The sequence below is a fragment of the Alternaria incomplexa genome (assembly GCF_024043165.1).
Source record: "Alternaria incomplexa strain BMP 0042 chromosome Unknown scaffold_10, whole genome shotgun sequence".
Taxonomy (NCBI): Eukaryota; Fungi; Ascomycota; class Dothideomycetes; order Pleosporales; family Pleosporaceae; genus Alternaria; species Alternaria incomplexa.
Genome location: NW_026249859.1, coordinates 1,426,088 through 1,452,421, shown reverse-complemented (window position 1 = coordinate 1,452,421; position 26,334 = coordinate 1,426,088). Strand labels below are relative to the sequence as shown.

The window sequence follows — 26,334 nt, the reverse complement described above, 5'->3', positions numbered from 1 at the left end:
GATCATAATGAATGTGACTACCTTTCGAGAAAGCGGGCAGGGGTTTTGTTGGAGCATATCCCTAGGTAGTGAATTATTTGCCCAGATGCGGACTCTCACGCTCGTAGCTGCATGAGATTCATTGCGTGATTCTCCGGTCGTCCTATGGAGACAACAGGGCTTGGGCGGATTCGGATCGGAGTGGCTGTGATAAGATTGAATGTCCGCAAGTGAAGATGTCCACGGGCGTTGCCACCAGCTTCATGGTCGGCGCTATCCCAATACGGCGAAACGCATTTCCCATCTTGCCTTAATACTGTCCAATCCAGCGGCCTCGAGGAATTCCAGAACATCTTGCCTTCTTGTTCTTTCTTTGTTCATGCGCGCGAGAGCTCGTTGCGGGTTAGCGGGGAAGCTTATCAAGTTTCCGTCCATCCAGTCTCGACGCGACATAGGATCAAACATCACCTTGAAAGCTGCACAATACCATATATCATGGTAATTATCAAGGTTACCCTCATAAACCCTTCGTCTTCCGTACGTACGGAACATGAACTTCGAAATGGTTAGGGCGTCTCCCCGCGGTGGAAAGATGTACTGGCGCAGAGATTGTGCGATCATTTTGTATTGGTCCCCATTGCCAGCAACCCATATGTTGCATTCCAAATACGGCGCGCGGTTGAAGAATCGTAAGAGTGGCATTATGTCATACATCTGGTGGGAATGGCGTGGTAGTGCAAGCGTGATGGGCTGACCACGATAGTTCCTAGCGACTGCTGGGTCTTCGCTCGGGTAGAAAATTTGAACGAAGTTCCAAAACTCATCGAGAGTGACGAAAGGTTGGAGGCGAGCGCGCTGGAAGGATCGGTACTCTGTAAATGTTGCGATGTAAGATCAGTGTTTATTCGCACACTGTAATGAACATCACACCTACCACGCATAAACTGACGTGATACTTGCCCAATGACCAGTAAATCTGTCTTCATGGCACAGTACCCATCATGTATCGCAGCTTGAGTGGCTGCGTTGACACGCCGCAATGGATCAGTGTCTGCCCATGGAATGACATTGAAGCCGTTCGGCGCGCTCATAACCAGCGGATATCGACATCTACGTATTCGAGCGGTGGGAGGGCCGTGAGGATCTACTCCCCTGCGAGTGATCATATATGGTCGATGAGTTGCTATAAAGTGATCGAAGACGAGTTGATAGATTCTGTTCCTAATTTCTGCATGATTTTAGCACTCGTGCGTGTTGCAGAAGACGTCTCACTAACCTCCCGGAAATCTGAGAAGCGGATTGGTGGCGTTCACTACGGTAGCTGCTGCGGCAGCCGCTGCTCTTCTGGCGCGTACTCGGCGAGTAGCCGCAGTCTCGGCTTCGCGGCGGCGCTTAGGACTGCAAGCATTAGTGATGTTATGACGCTATTATGTGAACATACGGCATATAAAAAAGTCTTCAAGTGCTTGAATACGGGTTGTATAGATATGTAATGTCCGTTCAGACTGGGAAATCGCATCGCACCGCTACTTCAGAAGAGCTTGATGTAATTCGAGTAACAAACAAAGGATGCGAGTGTAAAACTGATGACCGGTAGTGGCTTTGTGGAGACGGGGCTATCAAAGGCTCATTGTTTGAGAACAAGACATTGCCTGTACTGAAACGTAGGGAACTTGGATATTCTCAATCGATCCACGCACAGTCGCCTAAGTTGATGTGATCGTCAACCAGAACCCGGCCATAGCTCTTGATCTTCGGTGCAGCCATTCGTATGTCTTTGCGTTTCCTCTCATCAACTTGCATGGCATACAAATAGTCGTGAAGGCCAAAATCCTCGGCTATGCGGGCGCTTGGCAATGTGGAATGGTCGAGACCGAGTATAGTGATGTATCCCGTCGGAGAGTCTGTGATAGCGACTACATCGCCACCATCAAAAGGCGCTGCCGTAAGCTGGCCTTCGCCAGTTCCCTGCCAGCTCGCTCGGGCAGCGACATCTACCACCTCGCCGGTTGTGACATTGAGGGTAAAGGCCGTAATGACTGCTTGAAGCGAAGACTGCGAAAGTGTCCACAATGTGTTTCGAGACGCAGAAATAGCTAGAGATGACGATTGAAACTGTGTCGCATCCAAAGAAGTAGGAAGCATTCTATATCGCAGGACAGGAGTAGAATTGCTCACGAGGGTGTCACCTGCCAAAGAAACGACAATCAGCTCGTTTGAGTCCTTAGTGACGATGTACATTAAGGTTTCGCTGGGATGGGCGACGATTTGTGAAGCGCTTGTGACATTACCAAGGAAATTAATACCCACCACGTCCTGCAAATTCGGGTCTTCGGACATACGGAAGTTCGTAATTGACGTCAAGAGACTTCCGGAAGAGTGTGAGTCCAATGCGTGCAAGTTACGCCCATTGGGAGCCCATGCAATAGAGTGTACGTCTCCGGCGATCTCTTGGGAGTTAATAGTATCATAACCGTCTGGCGACACTCCAAAGACGATACTGCAAGTTCCTGTGCTAGCACTGCCCCATATAGCAGTGTTGTGCACGGAAGATCCTAGCTTTAGGGACAGGAAGTTCGTAGTATTGCCTAAATTCGTCAGAAGGAGCATGCGGATGCCATAATGAAAACCAACATGATGAGGGTATCTCCATAGTGCCTTCGCTGATGAGTTCGTATGTAGGCGCAATCGAGTGGCGGGTCAGGGTTCCATCCTGCGGACGACTGCTGAACAGGTGCTGCTTCGAGCGCTACCGAATATGTCAACGGGAATGATCTTTACTGAGGATTAATTCACGTACGTCGAGCGCCAAAGACGGCGATGCTCCACCTGCGTCTCTTGCCGTAATCGTATACACTCTCCTGGATTCATCGTCCGTCTCCAGCGAGTACAACGCCTGCCCATTCGTAGTGCCAACTGCGAGATGGTGCAGTAGCGCGTTCATAGACGGTACAAATAGTACGATTGCAAGGAGAGTTAACATGGCGCCGTATGATGAGTTGCGAGCCAGACCAATGTGAGTGTAAGGATATGGTTCTATCGTCTCGCAGTTTATCAGCATGTGAGCCAGCCCCTGCATGACACATTTCCGTGAAAGCGCATTGTGGGGTGCAGCTGGTGAGAGGGCTTCCAATATCGAGGGCGAATCTCTGGTGATTAACCATGCCGGTAGTTGCCTCGATTCAATATTGCCCAAAATCAGTGGCGCCTGCTGATCACGCGCGAAGGCATCTGATAGTTATTGATGCTTGACACATGATCATGGGTATGGTGACATGGCTGACTCTCTGGAAATTGCTCCTGTCGACCAGACGCGTCTCGCGGACGCCCGGAAGTAGGGATGGATATTGAGGATGAGTCACTGTCTGATAAGTCGGAGATCTTCATTACCGGTATTGCGCCCTGATCGCAGAGGATTCGTGCGCGACGACGATGAAATACGTGGTCAGGAGGATGGTATATTGATGCTGAGATGAGGGTCATAGAAGGAGGCTGGGACGCGTGCATCGGGGCTGTCCTGTTAGGCGCTAGTGAGAGCTTACGTCATAGCCGCGAGAAGCACCTTCCCCTTTCCGTCCCTCTCGCAACAAGCTTTCGAAAATTAGAACCAGCCACTGCGCGTTGAGTATCAAACAACATTTTGAGGATTGACAGCGTCCTTTATATTTGATTGAGCAATCGTGTAAGATGTACCTTGCATGCACCTGCTAATGGTAAAGAGACAATACATCGCGCACGTCCACTTGCAGTGCATGCTAAACTGCATGGTTAACGAAAGCCTGAACATCTTCTATATCATGCGAAAGCCCAGACTCAAGATCGTCGCGATAGAAACTTGGAAGAAGCTCATCTACCTCCTCCAATGTCAGCCGCCGATAGGATAGCTTCCGCCAAGGCCAACCTAAGAACCCACACAAAACTCGTCCGCATTTCGCCAGTCTCCATTCAACAGACTCGTACTTTTCGTCGATGTACATTTGACAGCGACCGATCACCCTGGCCGGCATCTCATCCTCGTCCCACAACAAATCCCAACGGCAATTCAGCACAACAGCTCGAAATGAAAGACGTGTCCTGAATTTTACCCCGTGATCGTGACGAAACGACTCAAGTCCAGGAGTGCGCGCAGATAACGGCGTATACTTCCATCCTGCCGGGCCTGCAGCGAGCGGCGAACAGTTCGTGTAGCTTACATGCAGTGGAGTCGGAATATGCGGACGCTGAAGGACCGGTTTGCTACGAGGATTGGTCTTCGGGTGATAAGAGAAGTAGTCCTCTTGCGCTGTGGGTTGGAGTGTCGCATATGTTTCGGTCCGTGTAACCACGCGTGTGTTTGCTCGACCGTTCATCGTCCTTTATCCCCGTTCTTGGAACATGTATTCACGCCGTCTGAGAATGGTGAATAGGCGGGTGAACGCTGGGATATAGTACTGATACCACATTGTGCGGGTAGAACATGCGCGCTTTGTCTGGCACATGATGTCTGATTCTGAGGTCTCACATGCGCCTTTCACGCACACTGCCGAAGTGACTGGGTGTTTAACAGCCTGTACATCGTTGAGGATACTTCGGTATCGTTCAGGGTGTCGTTTTGATACCAAATCGTCAACTCTTCTTAGTGGACGCCGCCTATCCTGCCAACATAGACCCATTCACCATCTCCTTGTACACGCCATGGGCTTGCGAAAATTTGACTCTTTTCCTCGGTGTCGTTTTCGGCGACGTCCAGGTACCACTGTTTCCACGTTGAATCCCAGGTCCAGTCTTCCCACGCACCTAGCATTTCTACCGCGACATCCGGCATCAGATTTACACCAGCCATGCTCACATGCTCCCAAACGTTCCTGATCTCATTCAACTTCCAGCGCGAAAGATAAAGGTATGTTTGCTGAGAGGGTATGTATGTGTAGAACTCATGCCAGGCAGGATCCCAAGTCCAAGAATACGCTGACAAGGTCTGCTGTGGGGTAGTCTGTTCACCGGGGCTTGTAGAGGTGATCAATTGGTCGAGCAGCGTGATCGCGTTTGAGAGGTCGATGATGTCGAGGATAGTTGGTAGTGATATATTGAGTAATTGATCTGATGAATGCCAGTCTCCTCGTGATCGCAATCGTTGTTCCAACACCCGTAGTTGCATTTCCAGAGCTTCCAGGTGAGTCTTGATCTCTTTGTCAGGCGAGGTTATGATAAGCATATTTCCCGTGACGTTCTCATCATCAGCGGAAGAGAAGGGTCTTAAAACGAACCCCTCACGCCCTGCTCTGGTGTCTGCGATAAATTTCCTTGTCGTTTGCTGAAGTGTGACAACGGCCTCTGTGAGATCTAGCGCTCGATCTCCATTGATTGCTGAGGATGCCATGCTCAATCTTGTTGTGCTTTGGTCGAAATACTCTAGTGCAGTGAGAACCGCTGGATAAGTAACGATGCTTAAACAAGCATTGCGCACCTTGTCACAGGTGATGTTGTCAAGCAACAGATCGCCGATACAGCCGAAATTTAGCCCTCATCGCCACCGTGGAATATTGCATACCCATAACAAGATGCGAGAACCTTCATGGACGCGGGCAGCCATCTTTGCGTATATCTAATGCTGAGCGATTCGAGTTCGCAGTATGAAGTGCAGGAAATAACCTGAAAGCTGAAATTTGGCGCCGCTTTGATCGATGACCTCGGGAGGTTGGGAAAGGGCGATGACGTCATTGCTGTCAAGCTCCACGACTTCCTTGTGCTTCGCTAGCCTCATGCGCATTGCGTACAAAATCGAATAACAACCAAATCATGAGGGAAGACACAGATCATCATCTCTACAGATACCGAAAGTTCGAAAGCCGGGTACACCACAATGGGGCTGGTTTATTCATAGGTACTAGTCGTCCACAGAGACGCAACTCGTGAGACTTCGATAGAAGCAAACTGGGAACTCGATATTGTTTGTGACCCATTGACGTAGAAATGCGGCTTTCGATCATCAAACAAATAAGCCACCCCAGAGAACACTCCCGTGAGTGTGTACAGTATCATTCCATCTTCCGCCACCCCAGAGAACACTCCCGTGAGTGTGTACAGTATCATTCCATCTTCCACCACCCTCCCCGAACATTCACCCAAACCCCACATAGTACTTTCTCAACGAGACTCGAGTCATGCCACAACAGCAATATACACACATAACACGTCCCATGCCCGCCCATAGACATGTCTCTCAATTTGAACCGCACATCCCAGACAAAACTAACAACAGAACCAAACGCCTTCATCACCACAACCAATCTCCCAACTACAAAAGGATTACCTAAGAATGGCGTCTCCACTTTCCTACACCTTCACCCCACCAGCATACTACCCCACATCCACATCATCCCCAACATACCACCCCGCACTCCACTACCGGCCGTCCATACCTCCAGACTACCTCCCAAATGACGAATACCGCTACCTAGTCAAGCAACAACATCGCTATCGCCTAGAAGCGCATTTCGCGCAACCCTCTCTCTCCTCGACCCGAAACATGATACCAAAGACGGCGTATCAAAAGCAAGGTAACTTGAGCCGTGAGCGCCGGGCGGAGATATCTGCCGCGAAGTTTGCTACGCGTGCGGCTCTAGGTGCGGGCTTTGATTTCACTGATGAAGGGTTTGATAGGATGCGGGCACTTGATAATCCACAGGAGTCTTGGACCAGGCTGGGCGAAGATGAGGATTCAGATGAAGAAGCCATTCCAGCGAGGTATATCGCCGAGTTCAATGAGGAGATGCGGAAGTTTGAAAGGATGTATGATGAAGATCAGCATCCTTCTGACATCCACACATCGCGACATAAGCATCCAGGTACGTATACTGATACTAAACCCCTGCCACCTTACAAGCCTTCGCTACCGCCTCTTGAGCGACGTGACAGCGGTTTCGAGGAAAAGACTGTATGTGAGCCGAAACCACAACTTCAAAGTAAGTTCAGCTGGGACAATCTTGACGATGCCGATGACAAGTCCCCGAAGCGAAGGAGTTTCTGGTCTCGCCATCGCCGGAGCAAGAGCGTAGAAGCTACCCAAGTGCCTGAAAAGAAGAAAAAACGTAGAACATGGTAGGTCAGCAATGAAAAAAATGTAAAAGTAAACACGGTGAGAATGCAGTGTGATGTGTGTAGTCACGAATATGTACATTGACTTGTTGGTGACTGCCATGAGGCTTGGCTGTAGTGTATGGTAGCTCTTCATTTTCGATGCGTCTAAGCAAAGCCGAAGAACTTCATGTCGTCGGCACCCCGAATGGGAACGGTGTGGCCGACACCAGCAGCGTAGATACCCTCGACGTTGGGACCGTAGACGGTCCTGGTGTATCCGCTCTGGGGGTCGTTGGCCTTGGTGCTCTGGGGCTTGTCGTAGTTGTAGCCGAAAACGCCAGCCTATACACCGTTAGCACGTGATCACTCGAGAACTTAGATCGTGAGACTTACCCATTCCTTCATGGTCTCCTGGTAGTTCTGGGGGCGCAGAGTGGTGTCGGCGCTGCCGTGGTAGACCTGCATCTTGGGGCGGGCACCAGTGTAGCTGGGGTACATGTTCTTGACCACGGTGGCCCAGGCTTGGGGAGTGGCGATGGAGTTACCCTGGGCGCAGGTGCTGTTCCAGGCGTCGACTCCGTTGGCGGCGGAGGCGAAGCAACCGGCAGCGACACCGGAGTAGGGGATGGCGGCCTTGAAGATGTCAGGGTAGGTAGCGGCCATGACGTTCTGAAGGGGGTTAGCAATTATGACATGATCAGGACTCCATCAAACGTACGGTCATCATGGCGCCACTGCTGGAACCGGTAACGAAGACCTTGGACGAGTCGGCCTTGTACTGCTTGACTGTCCACTTGACCATGTTGGCAATGGTGTTGCTGTCTCCTCCTCCCTCGTGGCTCAGAGTGGCCTTGCTGCTGACATCCCAGCACTTGCCCTCGTGAGGGGACTCTGGGTAGATGACAATGAAGCCATACTGCTCAGACAACTTGGCGTAAGGGCTACCGGTGTAGTATGCCTGTGCGGTACCAGTGCAGTAGTGGATAGCGACAATAACTCCTGGCGACGCCGCAAGCTTCTTAGGCACGTAGATGTAGAAGCCAGCCTTGGTGGGCGCAGCACCAAAGGAGGTGACCTGGGAGAGAGCGCCAGGTGTCACGGCACGCTTGGCGATGTCAGTGGTTGCAGCCGCAGCTACGGATAGGAAGCTGGTGACAGCAGTGAGGAAGCGCATGGTGTTGACTTGGAATGAATGAACGCGGTGGGGAATCCAAGAGTCTTGGGATACAGACCTTCTTATAAAGCTTGTCTTCAGCCGGAGCGTGCGTGCGGTTCAAGGGATGCGGTCTGCATTGAAACGATCTCCCCGAAACTATCCAGCAATCAGCAGTAGCGGAGATGAGGTCACGCAGTTCTCGACTAAAGTGTTTCTCCCCACATCTTCGGCGCCACAACGTAGATGAAGGGCTGACAGTTGTCATTCGCCCTCTAGTGGGACTTGGAACGAACTAGTGAGCGGTAAATTAAAAGCTTGTTTCCATTAATCCTAGCTCGGCATTGGTTCCAGGCGCGACGTTTCGAACATATACCGACCCTTGACCTTTACCATGTGTTTACCCGGTCCGGGGAAATTTACAACAGTAACCCCACAGGACAGGCAAGCAGGCGCGCTATATGTATAGAGGTCGCATGCGACATGGAAGAATTGTTTGCGAGTCCGCCGAGCCTGTGCGGACAGTATGAGGGGGGTTGAGTAGTGCCGAGGAGTCTGACACGATACTGACTGTGGGTGCCATGCTGATGCGCCGGGTCCAGATCTAGACGTTGAGGCGGCCGGTGCGCTTGGTGAGCTCTGGTTTCGCCGTTGGGTCGTTGCTCTTGAACTATCGAGGCTGTGTATGTAAGCGGTTGGGCTGTTCGGGGCGCCCAACGCTTCGAGCGCGACGCTTCTGGCTTCGCGGATCTTGACCTCGAACTCTCTTCTTCATCTTCCAGCCCACATGCCATCGCCCCTTCCTAGACCGCCGAAGGTCAGTCCGCCCATAACACCGCCGCCGCCACCGCCGCCAATGTTCTTGCCTTCGTTGACAGGTCTCTTGGCGACTCTTCCCTGTGCCTTGACGCCTTGAATGACTTTGTCCAACTGCGTCTCTACCACGACTCCGCCCACTATCATCTCACCCAGTGTCGCATGTAATGTCTCGAAGTTGAAGATCAGATCCAGCTCGCAAACGTTTTCGAAAAGACCATCGAGCGCTTGGACGAAGACCTGGATGAGATCGAGAAGCGCGAGAGGTGATTCGGTGGATGTAGATATGACGATGAAGTAGAGGGTCGCGTAGTGGCGGTAGGTGACGAGGGAAGGTGTGTCGTTGTGGGGAGTCGTGGGCGTGCTGGATTTGGAGCTGCTGGCAAGGAGCGGTGGAAGGCTAGACGTGCATTAGGAACAGCATGGAGTGAGACTATGACAAGACATACGGTAGGAAGTTACATGCTGAGTTTGGGCGGTTGGCGACGAGGGTGAAGATCTCGGAGATGAGGCGCTGCTGGACGCTGGTTTCCTGGACGGTGGTGAGTGCGGGAGCCCTGGAGCGCAATGTCAGGTCACGTGTAATGTACCAGCTGTGTGTAGAACTTGGTCAGTCGCGGCTGGCCGGCATTGTTGAAGACGAGGACGGCGTTGATCATGGTGTGGATAGGTGGTGGTGAGGCGCACACTGGCGTTGGACATGTCCCACCGAAGGATGCGGGGAGGCGCGCGAGGGTCCATGCTCCTCCAGCTTGCGTCCAGCCCAGGAACAGAAGACTCTCCCGCTGCTCCGCAACTTCCACCACCAACAATCCTCTCAAGTGCACCAACCCATCCAATCCAGTCACAATGAAGCCAGCTACTCGATTCGTCAGCACCGCCGTTCGTCGCGCCGCCCGATCTTCCCTCCGCGTCCAGTCGCCCGCCAATTGCATCATCGCCAGCCGAGCTCCTGCCATCAGCCATGCTACCCCCGTTCGCAGCTTCCACGTGTCAATGGGCATGAGGGTGGGTATTATGCCTGGTGAGGAGGACCCGAAGCCCAAGGAGAGTGAAGCCCACGACGAACCTGGCAAACCCACGGAGCTCTCAATAGAAGAATTCCACGAGCGCGCAGACTACTACCTGGGCGAGCTGGTACAGAGGTTAGAGGAGGCTCAGGAGAATGACCCAGCCATCGAAGTAGACTACTCCGTAAGTCACGATTACGCAGCAGAACTCAGATTGGATACTAATTCGGTTGCAGGCTGGCGTGCTCGAAGTCACTTTCCAAGAGAACACATTCGTACTGAACAAACAACCCCCGAACAAGCAGATCTGGCTCAGTTCCCCAATCTCCGGACCGAAGCGATTCGACTGGGTCGTCGCACAAGAGGGCATGGACTTCAAGGAGGGCGGTGGCATCGGCGACTGGGTATACATGAGGGACGGCAGCTCGCTCACTGAGATTCTCAGGAAAGAGCTGGGCGTTGACGTCAGTGTAGATGACCAGGTCCCGCGTTAATGGAGTGGGCTATGGTCTGTAGCACATGCTCTAGTACGTCGTCCCGTCGCAGAGCACATTTGGACAGATAGTCTCTTCTGGCCAGGAGAGTATACACGATGATACGGTAGCAAACAGCGAAAAGCGACAACAATTTATGATTGCGCATTCCCAACTCTGCTTCCCCAAACATCCCATGTGGTATATCTCTGGTCTTTGCCAGACTGCGACCACGTTGTATAGCCAACTTCCCCCAAACGCCGATATATGCATTTTAACGCCGTAGATACTGGGAGACATGGTATGGAACCTCGTAAGGTGGTATGAAATGATAGTCGAGGAACCTAGGCGGTAATCGCGACGCTCTTGGGTGCATCGTCGTTCTCTGGTGGGAGATCGGACTGCAACATGTCAGTGCTCAAGTCTCGCCATGTACTGAGTAGAGGACATACCGGGTCGAAGATAATGCGTATCATCAGACTACAACTGGGACAACGCGCTATGTCCTCTCCGTCGCGCATGTCGTAGATGGAGATCTCAAAACGGTCGCCGCATGGGCACGGGTGGTGGTAGATTTGCAGCGTCTCGTCATAGAAGCAGTCTTCGATTTCGATCTCGTCGTAGAGGTTGAGTTCTTCGTCGGCCATGTTGGGTAGGTGTGCGCGTGGAAAGAGCGATTGAGTTTGTCGGCGACAGCGCGAGGAAGTGGCGGGGTGGGAACCTTTGGCCGGCACGCTAGCCATGGACCTGCATTGATCCGCCCGTCCATTCACATCACCAGAAGCTCCGAACACGTACCGTAACGTCGAGGCCGCCCGCCTACCCCGTCCGCGACTTCCATCTGCACCCTACCATGGGCGCGCACCTGATACACGAAAAAAACTGAACAGGTTTGCAGACTACATCAAGACAAAAACCTTCAAAGTGGGTGATCTAACGTCAACGTAGGCTCTAGGGTGTTCAGCACGTCTAGAACCATGGGCGACGTCGAGTCCGCCACGGTGAAGCTCGCAGAGCTGCTGCGACACCCAGAGGACCTCGACAAGATACCGGCGCTGAAAGCCGAGTTTATGCGCAAGAAGGCTGCTGTAGGGTAAAGTAGCCGCCACGAACAGCTTTCAAGATATCTTGCTAACTTATTACTAGTATGTAGCTCCCTTGCTATGCTTTGCCAGCGCGGTTCTAAGACATCTTATTATTCGTGCTAACAGCTTGATAGATGGCCAACTCCGACATGGGCTGAAAGAGCAGCTCGAGTTGACCCAGTCGGGCATGAGCAGCATCACCGAGGGCCAGCGCACCGTCAACCTGATCAAAGAGGAGATGATGAAGATAGACAAGCTATGCGCCGAGGCCCAGAATATGATTCAGGACTTCCCGCACATCAACCTGGTTGCGCAAACACACAAGAACTTTGAATCGGTGGAGAAGATGCGCAATGACATCGAGGCCTTTGAGGAGCGCCTGGAGAACCTCGAGATCCTGCTGGCACAGGACGACGAAGACCCCGCGAACCAGCCGAACCTGCTACAAGTACACTACGGTCTGACCCAACTACGAGACATCCGCGACGAAGCCATGGGCCAGATCAAGAACAGCGACTCTTCCACCGAACTCATCGATAACCTCACACTAGAGAGTGGTATCACGGTGCAGGACCTCTTCGCGCGCTTGGACGATGTCGTAGAGTGGTTTGACAGGCATATCGGCGAGGCGTGCATAAACCTCATACAGTTGGTGCAGACCGACAACGTAGGCATGGTGGTCCGCTTGGCCGTCGTGATTGAGGAAGAAGAGAAGACGGACAAGAAGATCAAAGCGCTGCAAGATGCGCAGAGAGAGTTCGGAGATCTCGCTTCTCGCTTCAAGTCCATCACACAAGGGCCCAAGGAGCTTCGCGGCTACAAGGAGAAGTTCATTACCTCCATCGAATATGTTTGCAAGGCAGAGATGGACGGAGTGAGAGAACAATTCCAAGAAGACCCCGAGAAGGTCGAAAAGTACTTCAAGTGGTATTTCAACAACCTGAACACAGTCAAGCTGGGTATGGTCGAGCTCATGCCGAAGAAGTGGAAGATCTTTGACACATACACCAATATCTACCACAAGCAGATGCACGACTTCCTCATGGAGTTTGCCGATGACGAAGCTCTTGGGCCGCAATACCTGCTGGCTGTCATCAACTGGGTGGACAAGTACTACATCAAGATGCAGAAGCTTGGGTACTCGGAAGAGCAACTACAGCCACATGTCATCGACAACCGCAGTCCCGAGCTGATACGTACCTACCGCTCCGTTATCATCCAGGCTGTGGATCAATACATGGAACGCATCAATACACAGGATAGGCAGAGGTTCGTGCAGCAAGACAAAACTGCATATGAGACCAACTTTGACGGTATCCTCCAAACGAAGGCTCTTGGAGACGTCTGGACGCTTTTCAGCCAGAACATCGGTGTCGCTGCCAGTAGTCAGCGTCCCGACGTTGCTGATGGTGTAGTCGACTCCATGTTCCGTGCCCTATTGTCTCGCCAGCGTATATGGACGCAACTGATCGACGAAGAAAAGGCCAAATACCTCGGACCTACTCCCGCGCAAGATGAAGATGATATATATGTCTTGCAGGAGTGGCTCATCGCTCTTGCAAACGACCAGATCATCTGCATTGACGATGACATTGACGGCAGTGGTCAAGCCTCCTTCCTAAGCGTCTTTGAGCGTGAAGTCACGCCTATCGTCTCCCAGGATTACATGATCGACAAGCTGGCCAAGAATGTGGACGAGGCCAAGAACGGCTATATTGACATTTCATCGCACTGCATACAAGTCTTTAGCGAGCTCATCTTCATGGTCGATCTTAAGCCTGTGCTTTCCAAATTCTTCACCGTCGAGTGGTACTCGAGGCAGGATATGGCATCGATCATCACAACGTTTAAAGACTACGTGGATGAGTTTCTCCCTAGGATCCACCGCTCGCTACAGGATCTTATCATCGATTCTCTCGCTGACGAGCTGCTGGTTCAATATCTCGGGGCTGTGCGCAACAAGGGTGCCAAGTTCAAGAGGACGGATCAGTTTGCAGACAAGATGAAAGACGACCTTTACACAGCGTTCGAGTGGTTTGTGTCGTTTGGTGAGCAAGGTCGCGATATCAAGGACCGATGGCGCGCTGTGCAACAGTTCCTCAAGCTGCTGGAATGCGACAAGTCGCAGGTGCAGTTTGCGTATGTGGAGTTCAAGAATGCTTATCGGGATGTTAGTATTACATGGGTGGAAGCTGTTTTGAGAACAAGGGATGACTTTGACCGGGGCATGTTGAACGCGGTTAAAGCAAAGGCCGCAGAACCTATAGCAGACGATGCGCCTCCTGATCCAATCATGGGCAGGGTGAAGTAAGGCTCGATTTGGCACATATCAATTTCGGAGAAGGCACCTCATACAAGAAAAAAACTGAACAGGTATAGTGCCTACATCGACGCCAGGTCACCTATCTGGTACGTTTTCATATTAATGTAGGCTGCAGGTCTGTTTAGATTTTTCTTGGTTGACTTGAAGGCATGTCTGGCGTTGGAGGTGTGTAATATGGGGTCAGTGTTGCAATCGCCGGCAACGCGGCATCACTAACGACTCTAGAGCAACACGATATACCCCGGATTTCTACTCGTCACTAGATTAGCGAATACGAACTTTCTCACATCATGTTCACTGAGCGAAATGTGTACAATCGCATCGTACTGCTGACTTTCTCGGGGTATGACGTCTGCAGACCCCTATCCGCGCGCGCTCTCATCAAACGCAAAAGCAGCGATGGGCGAGGATGAGCAGCAAGATCGACAGGTACATTTCCTCGTCGACGGAAACATTCATGATCGAGGTGATAGCCTAGCCCCATCACGGCTAGCGTCAGGGGTCCGCCCACCGGCGTCTCAGAACGGTGGAAGACGCCGCGTGCTAATATTGAGCCGTTCCTATCAAAATGGCCTTAATATGCAGGCCGCATTTTTGGTTGGAAGCTGTGATTAGGGATGTTTCGAAACAACTCGTCCTCGAGATGTCGCGTGCTGCGATGGAAATAGAACTCAACGCCTTTGTAACAGCAAAAGCAGTCTGAACAATCGTAACGAGGCGCGCGAAACACAAAAAGCCCAGCATGACGCGCAACACTCCCCCACATTCACCGCGGCAATTGCAAGGCTTTTGCAAACCTCATGATGCGCACCTACCAACCGTCGATCAACAAACACAATTTCCGCTATCGCCCACCCCAACCTGTGAGCAATCCAGCATGCTCGCCACACCTGACATGCAAGGATGACCCAACCAATCTAGACCATCGCCCGCGAGGAAATGAACCAACTCAGTCGATCGATGGGCAAGGCTGGCGCGTCCTCCACCCACCCCATCACCTGTCATATGACTACTAATAAGAGGGCTGTATAAGACCCATTGGACCGCCTCATATCCCTCCTACTACTCTTCTTCTCTCATCATCCTATGATCCAAACATAATCTATAGTACCTAGTGTTCTATTAGCCACTCATTTTTTTCTTGCAAGCCAAGTCAAACTCACAGTCTTTACTACCACCAATCACTCAACGACTCGACTTTACGTCTCCTAACGCCTTATACCCAATTTACCTTCTCCCAACTTCTATCAACATTCAAGATGCGTTTCACCATCATTGCCGCTTCGCTCGTCGCAGCTGTTGCTGCTCAGTACGGTGCTCCCGCTGCTGAGGAGTCCTGCTCTGCTGCCGTCACTGTCACTGTCACCGAGTACGTTTCTTCCTCACATTATTCATCATACAATCTCATGCTCACAACCATACCCAGGACTATGCAGCACACCCCCGTCGCTCCCTCCATGAGCTCCGCTTACTACCCCACCACCGCCCCCATGGCCCCCTCCTCCGCCCCAGTCATGGGCGGCACCGGCGTCCCCATGATCCCCGATGCGTCCTCCGTCGGCACCGGATACGCCATGCCCACCGGCACTGCCGCCCCCACTGGCAGCATGACCGGTCCTCCTCCCTCTGAGTTCACTGGTGCCGCTTCTGGTCTCAAGGTCGGTGGCGCGCTCGCCGGTGTTGGTGCCGTTGCTGCTTTCTTCTTGTAGATTGAGTAATAGGAGTGGTGGTTTGAGATGGATGGAGAAGGGGATGGAAGAGAGGTTGCGGATGTTGCGATACCCAAAGGGTTGCGTTCTTTGTTTAGTACCTTTTTGAATTGATGTTTGAGCCCGGTTGTGGCTTTTTATGAATATGGCTCTGCTTTTGGTGATGCTGTTCTGGTGTTAGGTGATGGATATCTGCAGTGACGGAGTGAAGAGTTCTCGTTGACAGTAAGGAGACTGCAATGGAGGAAACGCTCTCATGGAGTTTATGTCTGGCAGAATTATTGACTGACTAGAAATCACTACTTTACCCCCTTCTCCGACAGAGTCTTCTCAGAAGATTTCTAACAGGGTTACCGCAACCAGCGCCGTCACTGCTACTCCTCTTCGCTACACCTCCGCCCTTCAGTGGAACCACCCACTGGACATCTCTCTTTACCCTTGGCTGTGGGCGATGCGAGGGCAGCGGATAGTAAGGGTAATCGCCCTCCCTAATGACCGGCAACGAACCCTGAACCTCTGGTCCCAATTCCAAGGCTTTCGTCTCCCGCCCTACTTCAGTCGCTGACCGTCCTGTCTGCTCCGTTATATCCACGTGCTGAATCTTCTCATCTTGTTCACGGACAGCATCTTGCGCCGCATCGGTAAGCGCGATACTCCACGGCCTCGTATCTAAGCTGTCTTCATCATTGTTCCCTTCTTCTTCATCTTCACCATAAAGGTCCAAGTCATCAGGCAGAATATCGCTCATCCGCGTAGTCTGTGATCCCCAGCCTTCCTCTCCAGCTGCCCGTACGCCAGATGAGATCAGATCACCAGATGAACTATCAGACAAATCAAGAGAGCTGATACTACCATTGTAGCAAGTGCGAGGTATTGGATACGCAGGCAGATCCTCTGTAGACCTTGAAGTACGGAGAACGTGGTTAGCGTGAAAAAGAGTGAGTGCAGGAGATGGCGGAGATGGCGGCAGAACGGGCGAGTCAGTACGGAAAGATGTTGGACTGATGGTTACCGTGGGGCTGAGAAGGAATGTTTGGGCGCCGGGAAAGACAGGGAGAGTGTTAACGTTGGCGTGAAAGGTTGTTGTTGTAGGTGTTGGACTAAGCAGAAACGTTTGCTTGACGACTGCATTCGTGGTAATCGTCATATTGGGGTTGCGTCGTGGCATTATCCGCGTTTTTCGCGCCGGTTTGAGGGCAGGGAAACGGTGGTTGATGTATACAGTCTTGGATCTTCGAGTGATCGGTTGCCAACGGGGATGTGCGAAGCAGTAGACAAAGAGTGCTGCGTAACAGGACAGTAAGGCCTGCATTCTCGTTGAAAGGCTTTCATAGTAGGCTTATCACATAAGTAAAGGGTTGAGCGTTGGAGATGCACTGGTTAGTGAACAAGGACATTGTGACTGTGTGGGAGTGGACGGAACAAAGACATAATAGCGGTGATGAGATCTGGTATGGAGACAAAGAAGTGATGATCGAACAGTGTAGATAAACACTTCGACTAAATACTCATTCTATCGAGCTTTCAGGAAGACCAAATCCGCTTCAGACGTACGTAGATAGCCATCCCAACACTAATATACCCCTTCTTCACCATCATCTCCCCCTTCTACAGCAAGCAAGCTTACACTCCGGGTCGCAGCACCCGGGCATCGCTCCAGGGCCCATCTGATTCAAGGCTGCATCGGTAGCAGCTTCTTCAAGTGCAAATGTTGCTCGTGCAATAGCAGCCTGAGCTTTGTCAAAAACCATCCGTTCTTTAGCCCATTTTTTTGCTGCAGCCGCTTTCTCGGCTTCATCCTTCTTCTTGGCAGCTTCTTCAGCACTAAGAGGCGGCTCGTTACGACCCTGTATTTTCTCTGCAAACCACGACTTGGCTTTGCGCAGTCCATGCCGGCCCGATGCTGCGATTTCAGGTAGGACTTTGATCTCATTCCATGTCGACAAGTGATGGGTGCTCTTTCTGAGATCTTTAGAACTTTTCTTGAGAAGTAGACGGCTGTTTCCTGTTTTAAGCGCTTGTGCGGTAGCTTCAGTCTCATGGTTGCTTAGAGCAAATCGTGGTGTGTTGATTTCCCCCGGAGCGGTACGTTCTGGTCCCCGCCTGTCAGGCACTTCCGTGATATCGCTACCTGCTTTACTTTCGGTGTCGCAATCGCTTAAAGCAATCCGTTGTCTGTCATACTGTCCAAGATCGACGTAGACAGCTCCTCGCCTGTTCCGCTTTTCTGTGGCATTGCTATCTGTGTCTGTGTTGCAGTCGCTTAGAACAGAGCGTGGTCCATCGTTTTGTTCAAGAGCAATGTATTCAGGTGCTGGTTCATCGGGCAATTCTGTGGTATGGCTTTCTGTATCTGTGTCGCATTTGCCTAAAACAGAGCGTGTGTTGGTGGTTTGATTGACTACGGTGTACTTGCGCTCTCGTCTCTTGGGCGCTTCGCCGTTGTCGGAGTCAGTAACAGAGTCAGTTCGAGCGGAACCTTGCCTATACTCGTGTTGGTAAACCTGGCTGCAACGCATATGTATTGATCGAACGTGTGAGCTATAGGAATTTCGATTGCTGCGATTGACTTCAGAAGTGTCATCTATCAGAGATTCGTGTGAGACGGTAAGTGTCTCTTGTTGTACGAGGGCTGTTGGAGGGACAGACGTTCGAGCTGGCGGTAGCGTTTCCGCATTTGCGAATCTCATCGGAATTTCTGCGCGGATTTCTTCCCATTCTTCTTTGCTCGAGAATGGTGGGCAGGCGACGATGTGCCTGGAAAACCTGTTTGTTGGTGCTGGCTTGGTATACCTTGGAGACGGGAAAGGCGCTGGGTGAAGATGTTCTCTATCGTACAATTGCTCAATGCCGACTATTCCGTGACGACGAGACGACCGATCGACTGCCGCGGAAGGGATTGTTGCAGGAGATGATGATCGTGCATTTGAAATGCCAGACCCAGGAGATGTAGCAGAACTCACCGCCGGCTCAGCGGCGTTCTCACTTTGGTCTGCTCGAAAAGTAGCCCGAAGATCTCCGTCACGCGATTTGTGTGGAACGTCGCAAGCTTCCATCCTCTCAATTTCATACTTGCGTTGTCTGGCACTCATCGAGCCCCAAGGGTGAGATGGCATGTTAGTCGCAGGCGATATGTCTCAATCCGGTTGAGAGCAGCTCACCGGAAACTTCCTCTCAAAGTGTGGAGAAAAGGCAGGGCCGACGTGTTTGGGCAACAACACTGTAAAGGTACATGTTTGACGGAGGAAGAATGGTGAAATATCGAATGCATGCTAGATGCTGGTCGAAGGAGGATTGATGAGCAATCAAGATCATCATGATGAACATGGCGAAATGGAACCGTGATAAAGAAGATAAAATGTATCGCCGAATGTGTAGAGAAGATGGAGAGCAAAGAAAAACCAGGAGAACAAAACCTCTCTGGGCGTCAGCGAATTTTTTGAGAATGTCCTCATTTAGAGCCTCCCTCTCCTTCATCCTTTCCGGCCTGCGACCATATATCCTCATTGTCAGTCATGTTGTCCTCATCCGTCCCCTCCGATGAGCTGCTCGAGGAAGTAGCTGGAACAAGCCACTCTCGCAGATCAGGATCCTTCCTTAATTTCGTGTGTGTCAGGCCGCTGAGTACTAGACGGTCAGTCCGACGATAGTCATTCAAATCGTAGCGCTTAGACTCGTCTATCTTACAGTAATGCCCTCCGCCCTCGCCTCCATCGCGCTTATAATGGGCATTGAGATTGTGACAAGAAGTCACGTGGCGGACGTCGCATGCTTCCTTCTTGTAGATTTCGTATCGGCGCTGAGATTCCGCAATGCGATCCATAGTCCGCTTCTCTTCTCTATGCTAATGTTGCGATATAGTCCGGCTAATTCGTACGCCTTAGCAATACACGCGTCGGTGTGTAGTACCTGTTCACAGGATTCGTTGGGGAGGAGCTCAAATTGTGTAACTAAAGTCCGTGAACTGTCGGAGTACCAAGCTGGAAGAGATGACCTGAAGCTGTGCGGCGTAGGATAGGATAAGGGCTGTTGCGCTTTAAAAAATTGCCGTCACGATCTAATGGTAGCATAGACCTTCTTCGACCGCGGTTTAGACTGTGGATTGGTAGAATGGAAAGGAGTGTAGGGTTCTTCGGTCGGCCTGCGTGTGAGGTGTTGATGTGGTCCTGGTTCAGACAATTCGTCGTTGGATCTGAAGACTTTGGCGTGTACACGCGTGTTCTTGGTATATAGGATCGGCATTTGGATTGTGAATAAACAAGAGTGCTGTCATGTAATCGGCGATGAAAACATTGTATGGCGAGATGGCAATACGTTGTGCAGACTAGATGAGATTAGAGATCTCCAACTAACCACAGGGGAAAGACATGTCTCAGACCGACAAACAGCCGGATTAGCTGCAATAATCTTCCATTGGTCATGTGTGGGATACTCCCGGGATGCGGTATGTAGAAGAAATCTAAACTTCGTGTAGATTGCCGTAAGTAAGGTATCAACGCCACCATAGATGAACGCCTATGCGTGAATCCCAATTTTGGATGATCGGACGCGCCAAGTAGTGTGGTTCGCGGGCCGTCGTAGACTGTACAAGAATTACGAACTTCCTCTTCAACACTCAGCGCCGGCTTTTGAGTCCAGCCCGAGCAGCTGTTGATCGTCGCTCCGGTTTCGATTCGTCTCCGCTCTCGGATTCACCGTCATCCAAATCATCGCTCAAAGGCTCTGACATGTCCTCGCCCTCGTCATCATCCGTCTCTTCTGCTTCATCGTCGATGAGGTCTTCGTCAGAACCTTCACTACCCTCGTCGGAGACGTCATCCATCTCCATGTTCAGGCCCATATCGTCTGACGAGCTTTCATCGTCTTCCTCCATCTCCGGGCGCGATCGCTTCGGGGTTGCAGTGGCTCCCTCAACCGACTCGTCCTCAGAGACGTAATCGTCCTGTCCCTCGACGTATACCAGTGCTTCGTCCGCATCGTCGTTGGCGGCTTGGTTCCGTTTCCTGAGATCAAGTTGAGCTTGTAGCATATCCAGGCGACCCTTCAATGACATGAGCGGCATCAGCCCGCTCGATCGCTCTTTCAAAACTTTGTTCAGTGCGGTGAGTTGCTTGACGATTTGGGGCTGGGAAGCGAGGTATCCTCCGTGGGCCTATCAGGTAAGTGTTAGTCGATGCTTTCTCCATTCAGAGCCGGACTGCTTACGGCAAGACTCCATTGTACCCAGGCCATCAACATGCCTGCTCGACCGGGACTTCGGTGTAGCCTCTCAGCCAATCTCTGCAGTAGTGTTCCAACCAACGGCGATGGCAACCGTTCGACGGTAGCGTAGACCGACTCTACATCGACCACCTGAAGACATGAATCGAGGAGCTCCTTGTCGTTGGTGCGCAGGGCTTGAGTGAGGACGGTGCCGAGAGAGTTTGCATTCGGTGGTGCAAGTGTGCGGTTCTTTGTCGCAGTTACTGCGCGCTCCGGGTTGGGGTCGAAGGCGTCTTCGACGCTTATGATTCGCGACTCTTGGACAGGCTCAGGGCCTTCTGCGCGTAATCGGTCCCCGAATGTGAGCTCCTCCGGTTCCGCGCCATTCTCGTCATCTGCAGCAGCGTCGTTCTCAGCATTGGTCTGTGTGGGATCTTCTTGCGCGCTGTCTGAGTCGTCATCGCTCTCTTCCTCGGCGCTGCTGATCTCTATGACGTCCGCGTCCACCATGTGCGCATCGGCCGGTCCTTCCACAACAGCAGTGGCGTCGTCGACTCGGTCTGCCTGCGCATTCTTGACACCGTTTATCTTCGCTGTGGGCTTGGCCGCATTTCCATTTACTAAAGCTTTGAGACCATTTTGGCGGACTGTCGCAGGCGATAGCGCCAACTTGGGTTTTTTCGCAGGCCGGCGGTCGCGATTCTTCGGGGCTGCTACGGCGGCAGGCATTTTCGTGGGCACCGTGTGTGTTGATATATCGCAGGCGGCGCGTGTCGAAGGCTTCACCGGAAGTTTGTACAAGGCTGTAATGTTGCAGCCTGAAGCAATGCGCAAGATGCGAGTGGTCGCAAAAAATTTGGGAAGAGCGAATTACCCACCTCTGCACGCACGGGCCTCGCGGACAGGGATCATGGCGTAGAGCTGTGAAGCTCGTTGCGACGCGTTCACGGCGCCCGTTGCAACAGCAGATTCATCGGCAAGGAAGCGTGATAGTCCAACTGCATCTCAAGAATGCTACAATAGCAGTAAACAATGTCCAGACGCGGCGTTGCGGACGCGCATAGTCAAGAAGTCGGCAAGGACACGTTCCCTTCGAGGCTAGTGCACTTCAGGGGCTGCTCTGAGGCTTGGCTCGGAGATGGAAGGGCCGGGCTACTTAACCCCAATGCCTCTCCTCTCGCGTCTGTCTTCGACGTTCTTGAGTCCATTTTCCTGATCTGCCTCCAATCAATACGCGCCTGCTCCCGATCACCCAACCTTACTCGCACTCCCCCGCCACACCTCATCACCCGCCCAAGGCTCAGTATATCGCGTCCCAAGTCTAGGCGGCTGCACCCACTACACCCGACATAATTAATACGCGCATCCATCCCCGTCTGTCTGCATCCGCATCCGCTGCACACTAGCCCTCACCGCCCGCCGTCTGCGCTCCCAAGCCGCCGTCACCATCCGTGCACCACATCACCAACGTTTGTGTTGTTGTCGCACATCTTGAGAGGGCGCACAGCTGCACCACGCCGTTATTGCCTCTTCCTCTACGCGCTTGGCCCACCACAACAAACGCGTCGGCGCTATAAAGTCCGACTCATCACCGACTGCCGTCGCCGCCCTGCTACCTCGCCGCCGCCACCATCTGGTACGTAGTCACGTGCGTTTCAGCCTCTGCAACATATAGTCCGCAGCTGCCCCTCCTCATCCCTCGCGTCACTGCACCGACGCTAGCCTCACTTTGCGACCCCACCTTTACCGCAAACGCGCCCATCCCTCCCTCATTGCCGTGTCCGTCATTAACACGCGTATATTTGCGCAGTCGCGTGTGCCTAAAGCGGAAGTCGCTAACGAACCAAGATTAGCAACAACATCAAACACACCATATACTCTGTCAGCCGCGCGCAAACCCGTCTTTGACTTTCATGGCCCCATGGCAGTAATGACATCACCTACTGTCGACAAATCCTCCCTGGACCTTAAGGCGAGCGCTTTTGCGCCGGCAGACGCAATGGCAGTCGATACCGAGGCAAACGGGTAAGTCGCTCTTCCCTCCACCTTCACCCGCCCCTCCTCTCACCTCGCGCAACCTACTAATACCTAGTAGTGTTCACGATGTACTCTTTGACGAACCCGACTCCAAGACCACCACCATCGACGATACCACCGCGCAATCAAAACCCACTACCAACGGAAATCACGTGGACATGGACGAGTCAGCGCCTGCAGTTGAGCCCACTACCAACGTATCCGCCGGAATCGATGGTGTCGCACAATACCTACCCGAAAACCAGGACAATAATTCGCTGTTCGGCGACTCGGATGTTGGTGCTACGGTAGCGAACGCTGTCGAGGCGCCGACTTCAGACGTACGCGATGAGCCAGCGACTGCAGAGGAGCTCTCTTCAGCCACCCAGGCAACAGGCGCTAGCACTCAGGAAGTGCCCGAAACCCAGTTAGCCGACAAAGAGGAAGGCCCGACTGAAGATAGTATGGACACCACCGCCGATGCGCCTGAAGAGTCGAAACCCTCAGAGTCCTCCGGAGCGCCTACCAAGCCAATGCACGACCTCACGATCAAGACCGATGGCGATGCAGCCACTGCACCCCAATCCGCTGCCGCTCAATCACCGGCGATCGTGGACCGGGAAATGGAGGATGCCCCTTCCTCTGGCAAGGTGCGCCCCCGCGAGGATGACGATGACGACATTCCTGACGCGAAGCGCACCAAGACGGAAGAGGAGGCCCAAGCCGACTTCAAGCTGCCGGAGTTGCCGAATCAGGCAGAACAGGCCAGCGTAAATGGAGGTACCCCGGGTCCGACATCTGACTCTGCGCAAGAAGCATCAGGCGTTCACAAGGCTGTTGATTGGGAGGAGTGGCCCACCACTCCGATGACGGATGCACAGAACAGGTTTCTTCTTGAGCGGATAAGGAACACGAAGAAGATCAAGGTTTCATTAGCGTTCAAGGATCCTGTTGACCCTGTAGCCCTCAACATCCCGACTTATCCCGACATTGTCAAGAACCCAATGGACTTGACGACTATGGAGCACAAGCTGAAGGACAAAAAGTACACTTACGTAAGGGATTTCATGGCAGATCTCGATCAGATGATCACGAACAGCGAGCTTTTCAACAACAAGGAGCACCCTGTAACGCAAGCAGGTTACAACCTTCGCGCCTACTTCTTGAAAGGCATGGGTAAGATGCCCCGAGGCGCTGCTGCGGAAGAGCCTCCAAAGCCAGCAAAGGCCAAGAAGCCGTCAGTGAGCACTTCGCAAAAGGCTCGACGTGAGTCTCGCGTTGCGCCGCCCAACGTCAAGTCTCCTGCTGTCGCTACTCCGGCTGCGACGTCGCCTCAGGCTGCCTGGCCTCTTCAGCAAGACGGCACTCCACTGATTCGACGTGATTCGTCCACCACTGACGGTAGGCCAAAGCGAGAGATTCACAGGCCGTCGAAGGATTTGCCGTACACCAACGCAAAGCCGAGACGGAAGAAGTTCCAACAAGAACTCAAGTTCTGCGAGTCTGTCCTTACCGAGCTCATGAAGCCAAAGTACAGTGCGGTCACTTACCCATTCATCGCTCCCGTAGATCCCGTGGCACTCAACATCCCGTCCTATCTCAAGATCATCAAGAAGCCGATGGACTTTGGAACGATCGAGAAGAATCTGAAGAACGGTGTCTACCAGAGTGCCAAGGACTTCTACGCGGATGCGCAATTGGTTTTCCACAACTGCTACAAGTTTAATCCTGAAGGTGATGCTGTCAACCAGATGGGACACAAGATGGAAGATCTCTTCGAGAGCTTGTGGAAGGAGAAGGCGGACTGGCTTGCTCAGCATGCGCCTGCTCCTGAGCACTCGCCAAGCGACCTCTATTCCGATGAGGAAGATGAGGAAGACGAAGAGGAGGAGGAGATAGACCCTGCTCAGGCGCAGTTCCTTGCAATCCAACAACAGATTGCTCAACTGAACGCCACAGCGCAACAACTTCTGCAACAACAGACGGGTGGCAAGCGTGCTTCTCCCAAGTTGCCTGGCAAGAAGAAGAAGGCTGTGGCGCCACCAGCAAAGAGGAAGACTCTACCCCTTGCGGTGCCGCCTCCTGCCAAGCCCATCAAGACTGCTCCAGTCAAGAAGGCAAAGGCTCCTGCGCCTCTGAGTTTCGCCCAGAAGCAGGAGATTTCAGAGGGTATCAGTACGCTCGGCGATCTTGATATGCGTAAGGCGGTCCAGATCATCAGAAACGGCTGCCCGCACCTTGCTACCGTGAATGATGATGAGATGGAGCTCGATATGGACGAGATCAACGATGATACTCTCCGCGAGTTGTTGAGGTTTATCAAGTCTCTGCGTAGCTCTAAGGGAGGTGCCGTGGTCGATGATGACTTTGAACCGCCGAGGCAGGTCTCGAAGCAGGCAGCGGCCCGACCGAAGAAGAACAAGCCCATGGGCAAGAGCGAGCAAGAGGACAACATGCGCAAGATTCAGGAGAAGCTGCAGTCGTTCCAGGGCGGTGCGTCGGGATCCAGCCAGTCTCCGCCTGGTGAGTCGTCAGTACGTGCACGTTTCAATCACCCACTAACCTCTGCAGTGCATGATGCCTCGAGCGATGATGACGACAGCGGCTCCGAGAGCGAGGAGGAGTGATCTTCCGTCCATAAGTCCTGCTATTCTCGTGTGACGTCCTGATTCGATGATTGGTCCAATCTCCTTCCTTCTCCTTGACATGATGGAACGTGGGCGTCTGATGGCAGGGAGAACTGAGGCAATGTCAGTGCTTGCTCAAGTCGGAGGGCGTCAACTCACCACCAAACCCATACACAACAACCCACATCGATTGTATAGTATTCTCTCTTGCACACCGACCACACCCTAGAGGTGCCATGATCATGGTACCAATGCCGACAACGGATTACGAGTGACGAGGTTTGTCTTTTTAGGTCCCTTTGGTCAAAGGCATGGGCTGTAAGCCCCAAGTGGCACTTGGCGTGGAGGTTCGACTGAAAATGGAGGACATGCGAGTATCCTTTTGCTGTATGAGTATGCTGCTCGGGTAGGCAGCCCAGAACAAAATCCAGATAATATTGCCAAATGTGCGTTGTGCCTCGGCGTGTGATGTTCCACGGTGCTTGTGGTCTTGGCTCGGCAGGCCTCGAGAGTGGATGCCAGTGGATGCCAGTGGATGCCAGTGGATGCCAGTGGATGCGGCGCAGTTGTGGAGCTGGCCGAAAGGGATAACCGCTATCGTGTGTCGCTTCGCCTGTATGGTTCTTTCGCATATCCATGTGTGTTTTCAAGGTAGCCCGTGTTCCCCCAGGGTGAAGGAGCGGCCACTGGATGTTCGGGGGAGGAAGTTCCGAGGGGTGACCATGATGATGGCGGTACTCAGGGCGCGCACATGGCTGGGTATGCTCCCAAGGACGATAGACTGTAGCACTGTCAGGCTCAGACGCTGTAAGAGGGAGATCAGATACTGTACGCTGTGTTGGGCGCCTCGCTCAAGCAGTGACCCTGACTGCGACGTCGTGT

At 52.6% G+C, this 26,334-nt stretch overlaps 8 protein-coding genes across 8 annotated transcripts; 4 read left to right on the top strand and 4 right to left on the bottom strand.

The window, feature by feature from the left end:
- Positions 1 to 7,203: 7,203 nt before the first annotated feature.
- On the bottom strand, positions 7,204 to 8,212 carry J4E90_007385 (uncharacterized protein; the record flags this gene model as incomplete). Its single annotated transcript, XM_051436924.1, has 3 exons — positions 7,204 to 7,380; positions 7,432 to 7,707; positions 7,757 to 8,212. 3 exons carry the CDS (start codon positions 8,210 to 8,212, stop codon positions 7,204 to 7,206), a joined length of 909 nt encoding a protein of 302 aa, XP_051289670.1.
- Positions 8,213 to 8,962: 750 nt separating this feature from the next.
- On the bottom strand, positions 8,963 to 9,666 carry J4E90_007384 (uncharacterized protein; the record flags this gene model as incomplete). Its single annotated transcript, XM_051436923.1, has 3 exons — positions 8,963 to 9,407; positions 9,457 to 9,539; positions 9,598 to 9,666. The coding sequence occupies 3 exons, from the start codon at positions 9,664 to 9,666 to the stop codon at positions 8,963 to 8,965; spliced, it is 597 nt and encodes a 198-aa protein (XP_051289669.1).
- A 190-nt stretch (positions 9,667 to 9,856) lies between these two features.
- J4E90_007383 (uncharacterized protein) lies at positions 9,857 to 10,511 on the top strand (the record flags this gene model as incomplete). Its single annotated transcript, XM_051436922.1, has 2 exons — positions 9,857 to 10,201; positions 10,254 to 10,511. 2 exons carry the CDS (start codon positions 9,857 to 9,859, stop codon positions 10,509 to 10,511), a joined length of 603 nt encoding a protein of 200 aa, XP_051289668.1.
- Positions 10,512 to 10,834: 323 nt separating this feature from the next.
- DPH3 (Diphthamide biosynthesis protein 3) lies at positions 10,835 to 11,137 on the bottom strand (the record flags this gene model as incomplete). Its single annotated transcript, XM_051436921.1, has 2 exons — positions 10,835 to 10,891; positions 10,943 to 11,137. The coding sequence occupies 2 exons, from the start codon at positions 11,135 to 11,137 to the stop codon at positions 10,835 to 10,837; spliced, it is 252 nt and encodes an 83-aa protein (XP_051289667.1).
- A 330-nt stretch (positions 11,138 to 11,467) lies between these two features.
- J4E90_007381 (uncharacterized protein) lies at positions 11,468 to 13,886 on the top strand (the record flags this gene model as incomplete). Its single annotated transcript, XM_051436920.1, has 2 exons — positions 11,468 to 11,583; positions 11,702 to 13,886. 2 exons carry the CDS (start codon positions 11,468 to 11,470, stop codon positions 13,884 to 13,886), a joined length of 2,301 nt encoding a protein of 766 aa, XP_051289666.1.
- A 1,271-nt stretch (positions 13,887 to 15,157) lies between these two features.
- Positions 15,158 to 15,607, top strand: J4E90_007380 (uncharacterized protein; the record flags this gene model as incomplete). The annotated part of the gene is made up of 2 exons (XM_051436919.1): positions 15,158 to 15,267; positions 15,325 to 15,607. 2 exons carry the CDS (start codon positions 15,158 to 15,160, stop codon positions 15,605 to 15,607), a joined length of 393 nt encoding a protein of 130 aa, XP_051289665.1.
- A 4,615-nt stretch (positions 15,608 to 20,222) lies between these two features.
- On the bottom strand, positions 20,223 to 21,538 carry J4E90_007379 (uncharacterized protein; the record flags this gene model as incomplete). The annotated part of the gene is made up of 2 exons (XM_051436918.1): positions 20,223 to 20,759; positions 20,813 to 21,538. 2 exons carry the CDS (start codon positions 21,536 to 21,538, stop codon positions 20,223 to 20,225), a joined length of 1,263 nt encoding a protein of 420 aa, XP_051289664.1.
- A 1,192-nt stretch (positions 21,539 to 22,730) lies between these two features.
- J4E90_007378 (uncharacterized protein) lies at positions 22,731 to 25,452 on the top strand (the record flags this gene model as incomplete). The annotated part of the gene is made up of 3 exons (XM_051436917.1): positions 22,731 to 22,834; positions 22,905 to 25,348; positions 25,397 to 25,452. The coding sequence occupies 3 exons, from the start codon at positions 22,731 to 22,733 to the stop codon at positions 25,450 to 25,452; spliced, it is 2,604 nt and encodes an 867-aa protein (XP_051289663.1).
- Between the last annotated feature and the right edge of the window lie 882 nt (positions 25,453 to 26,334).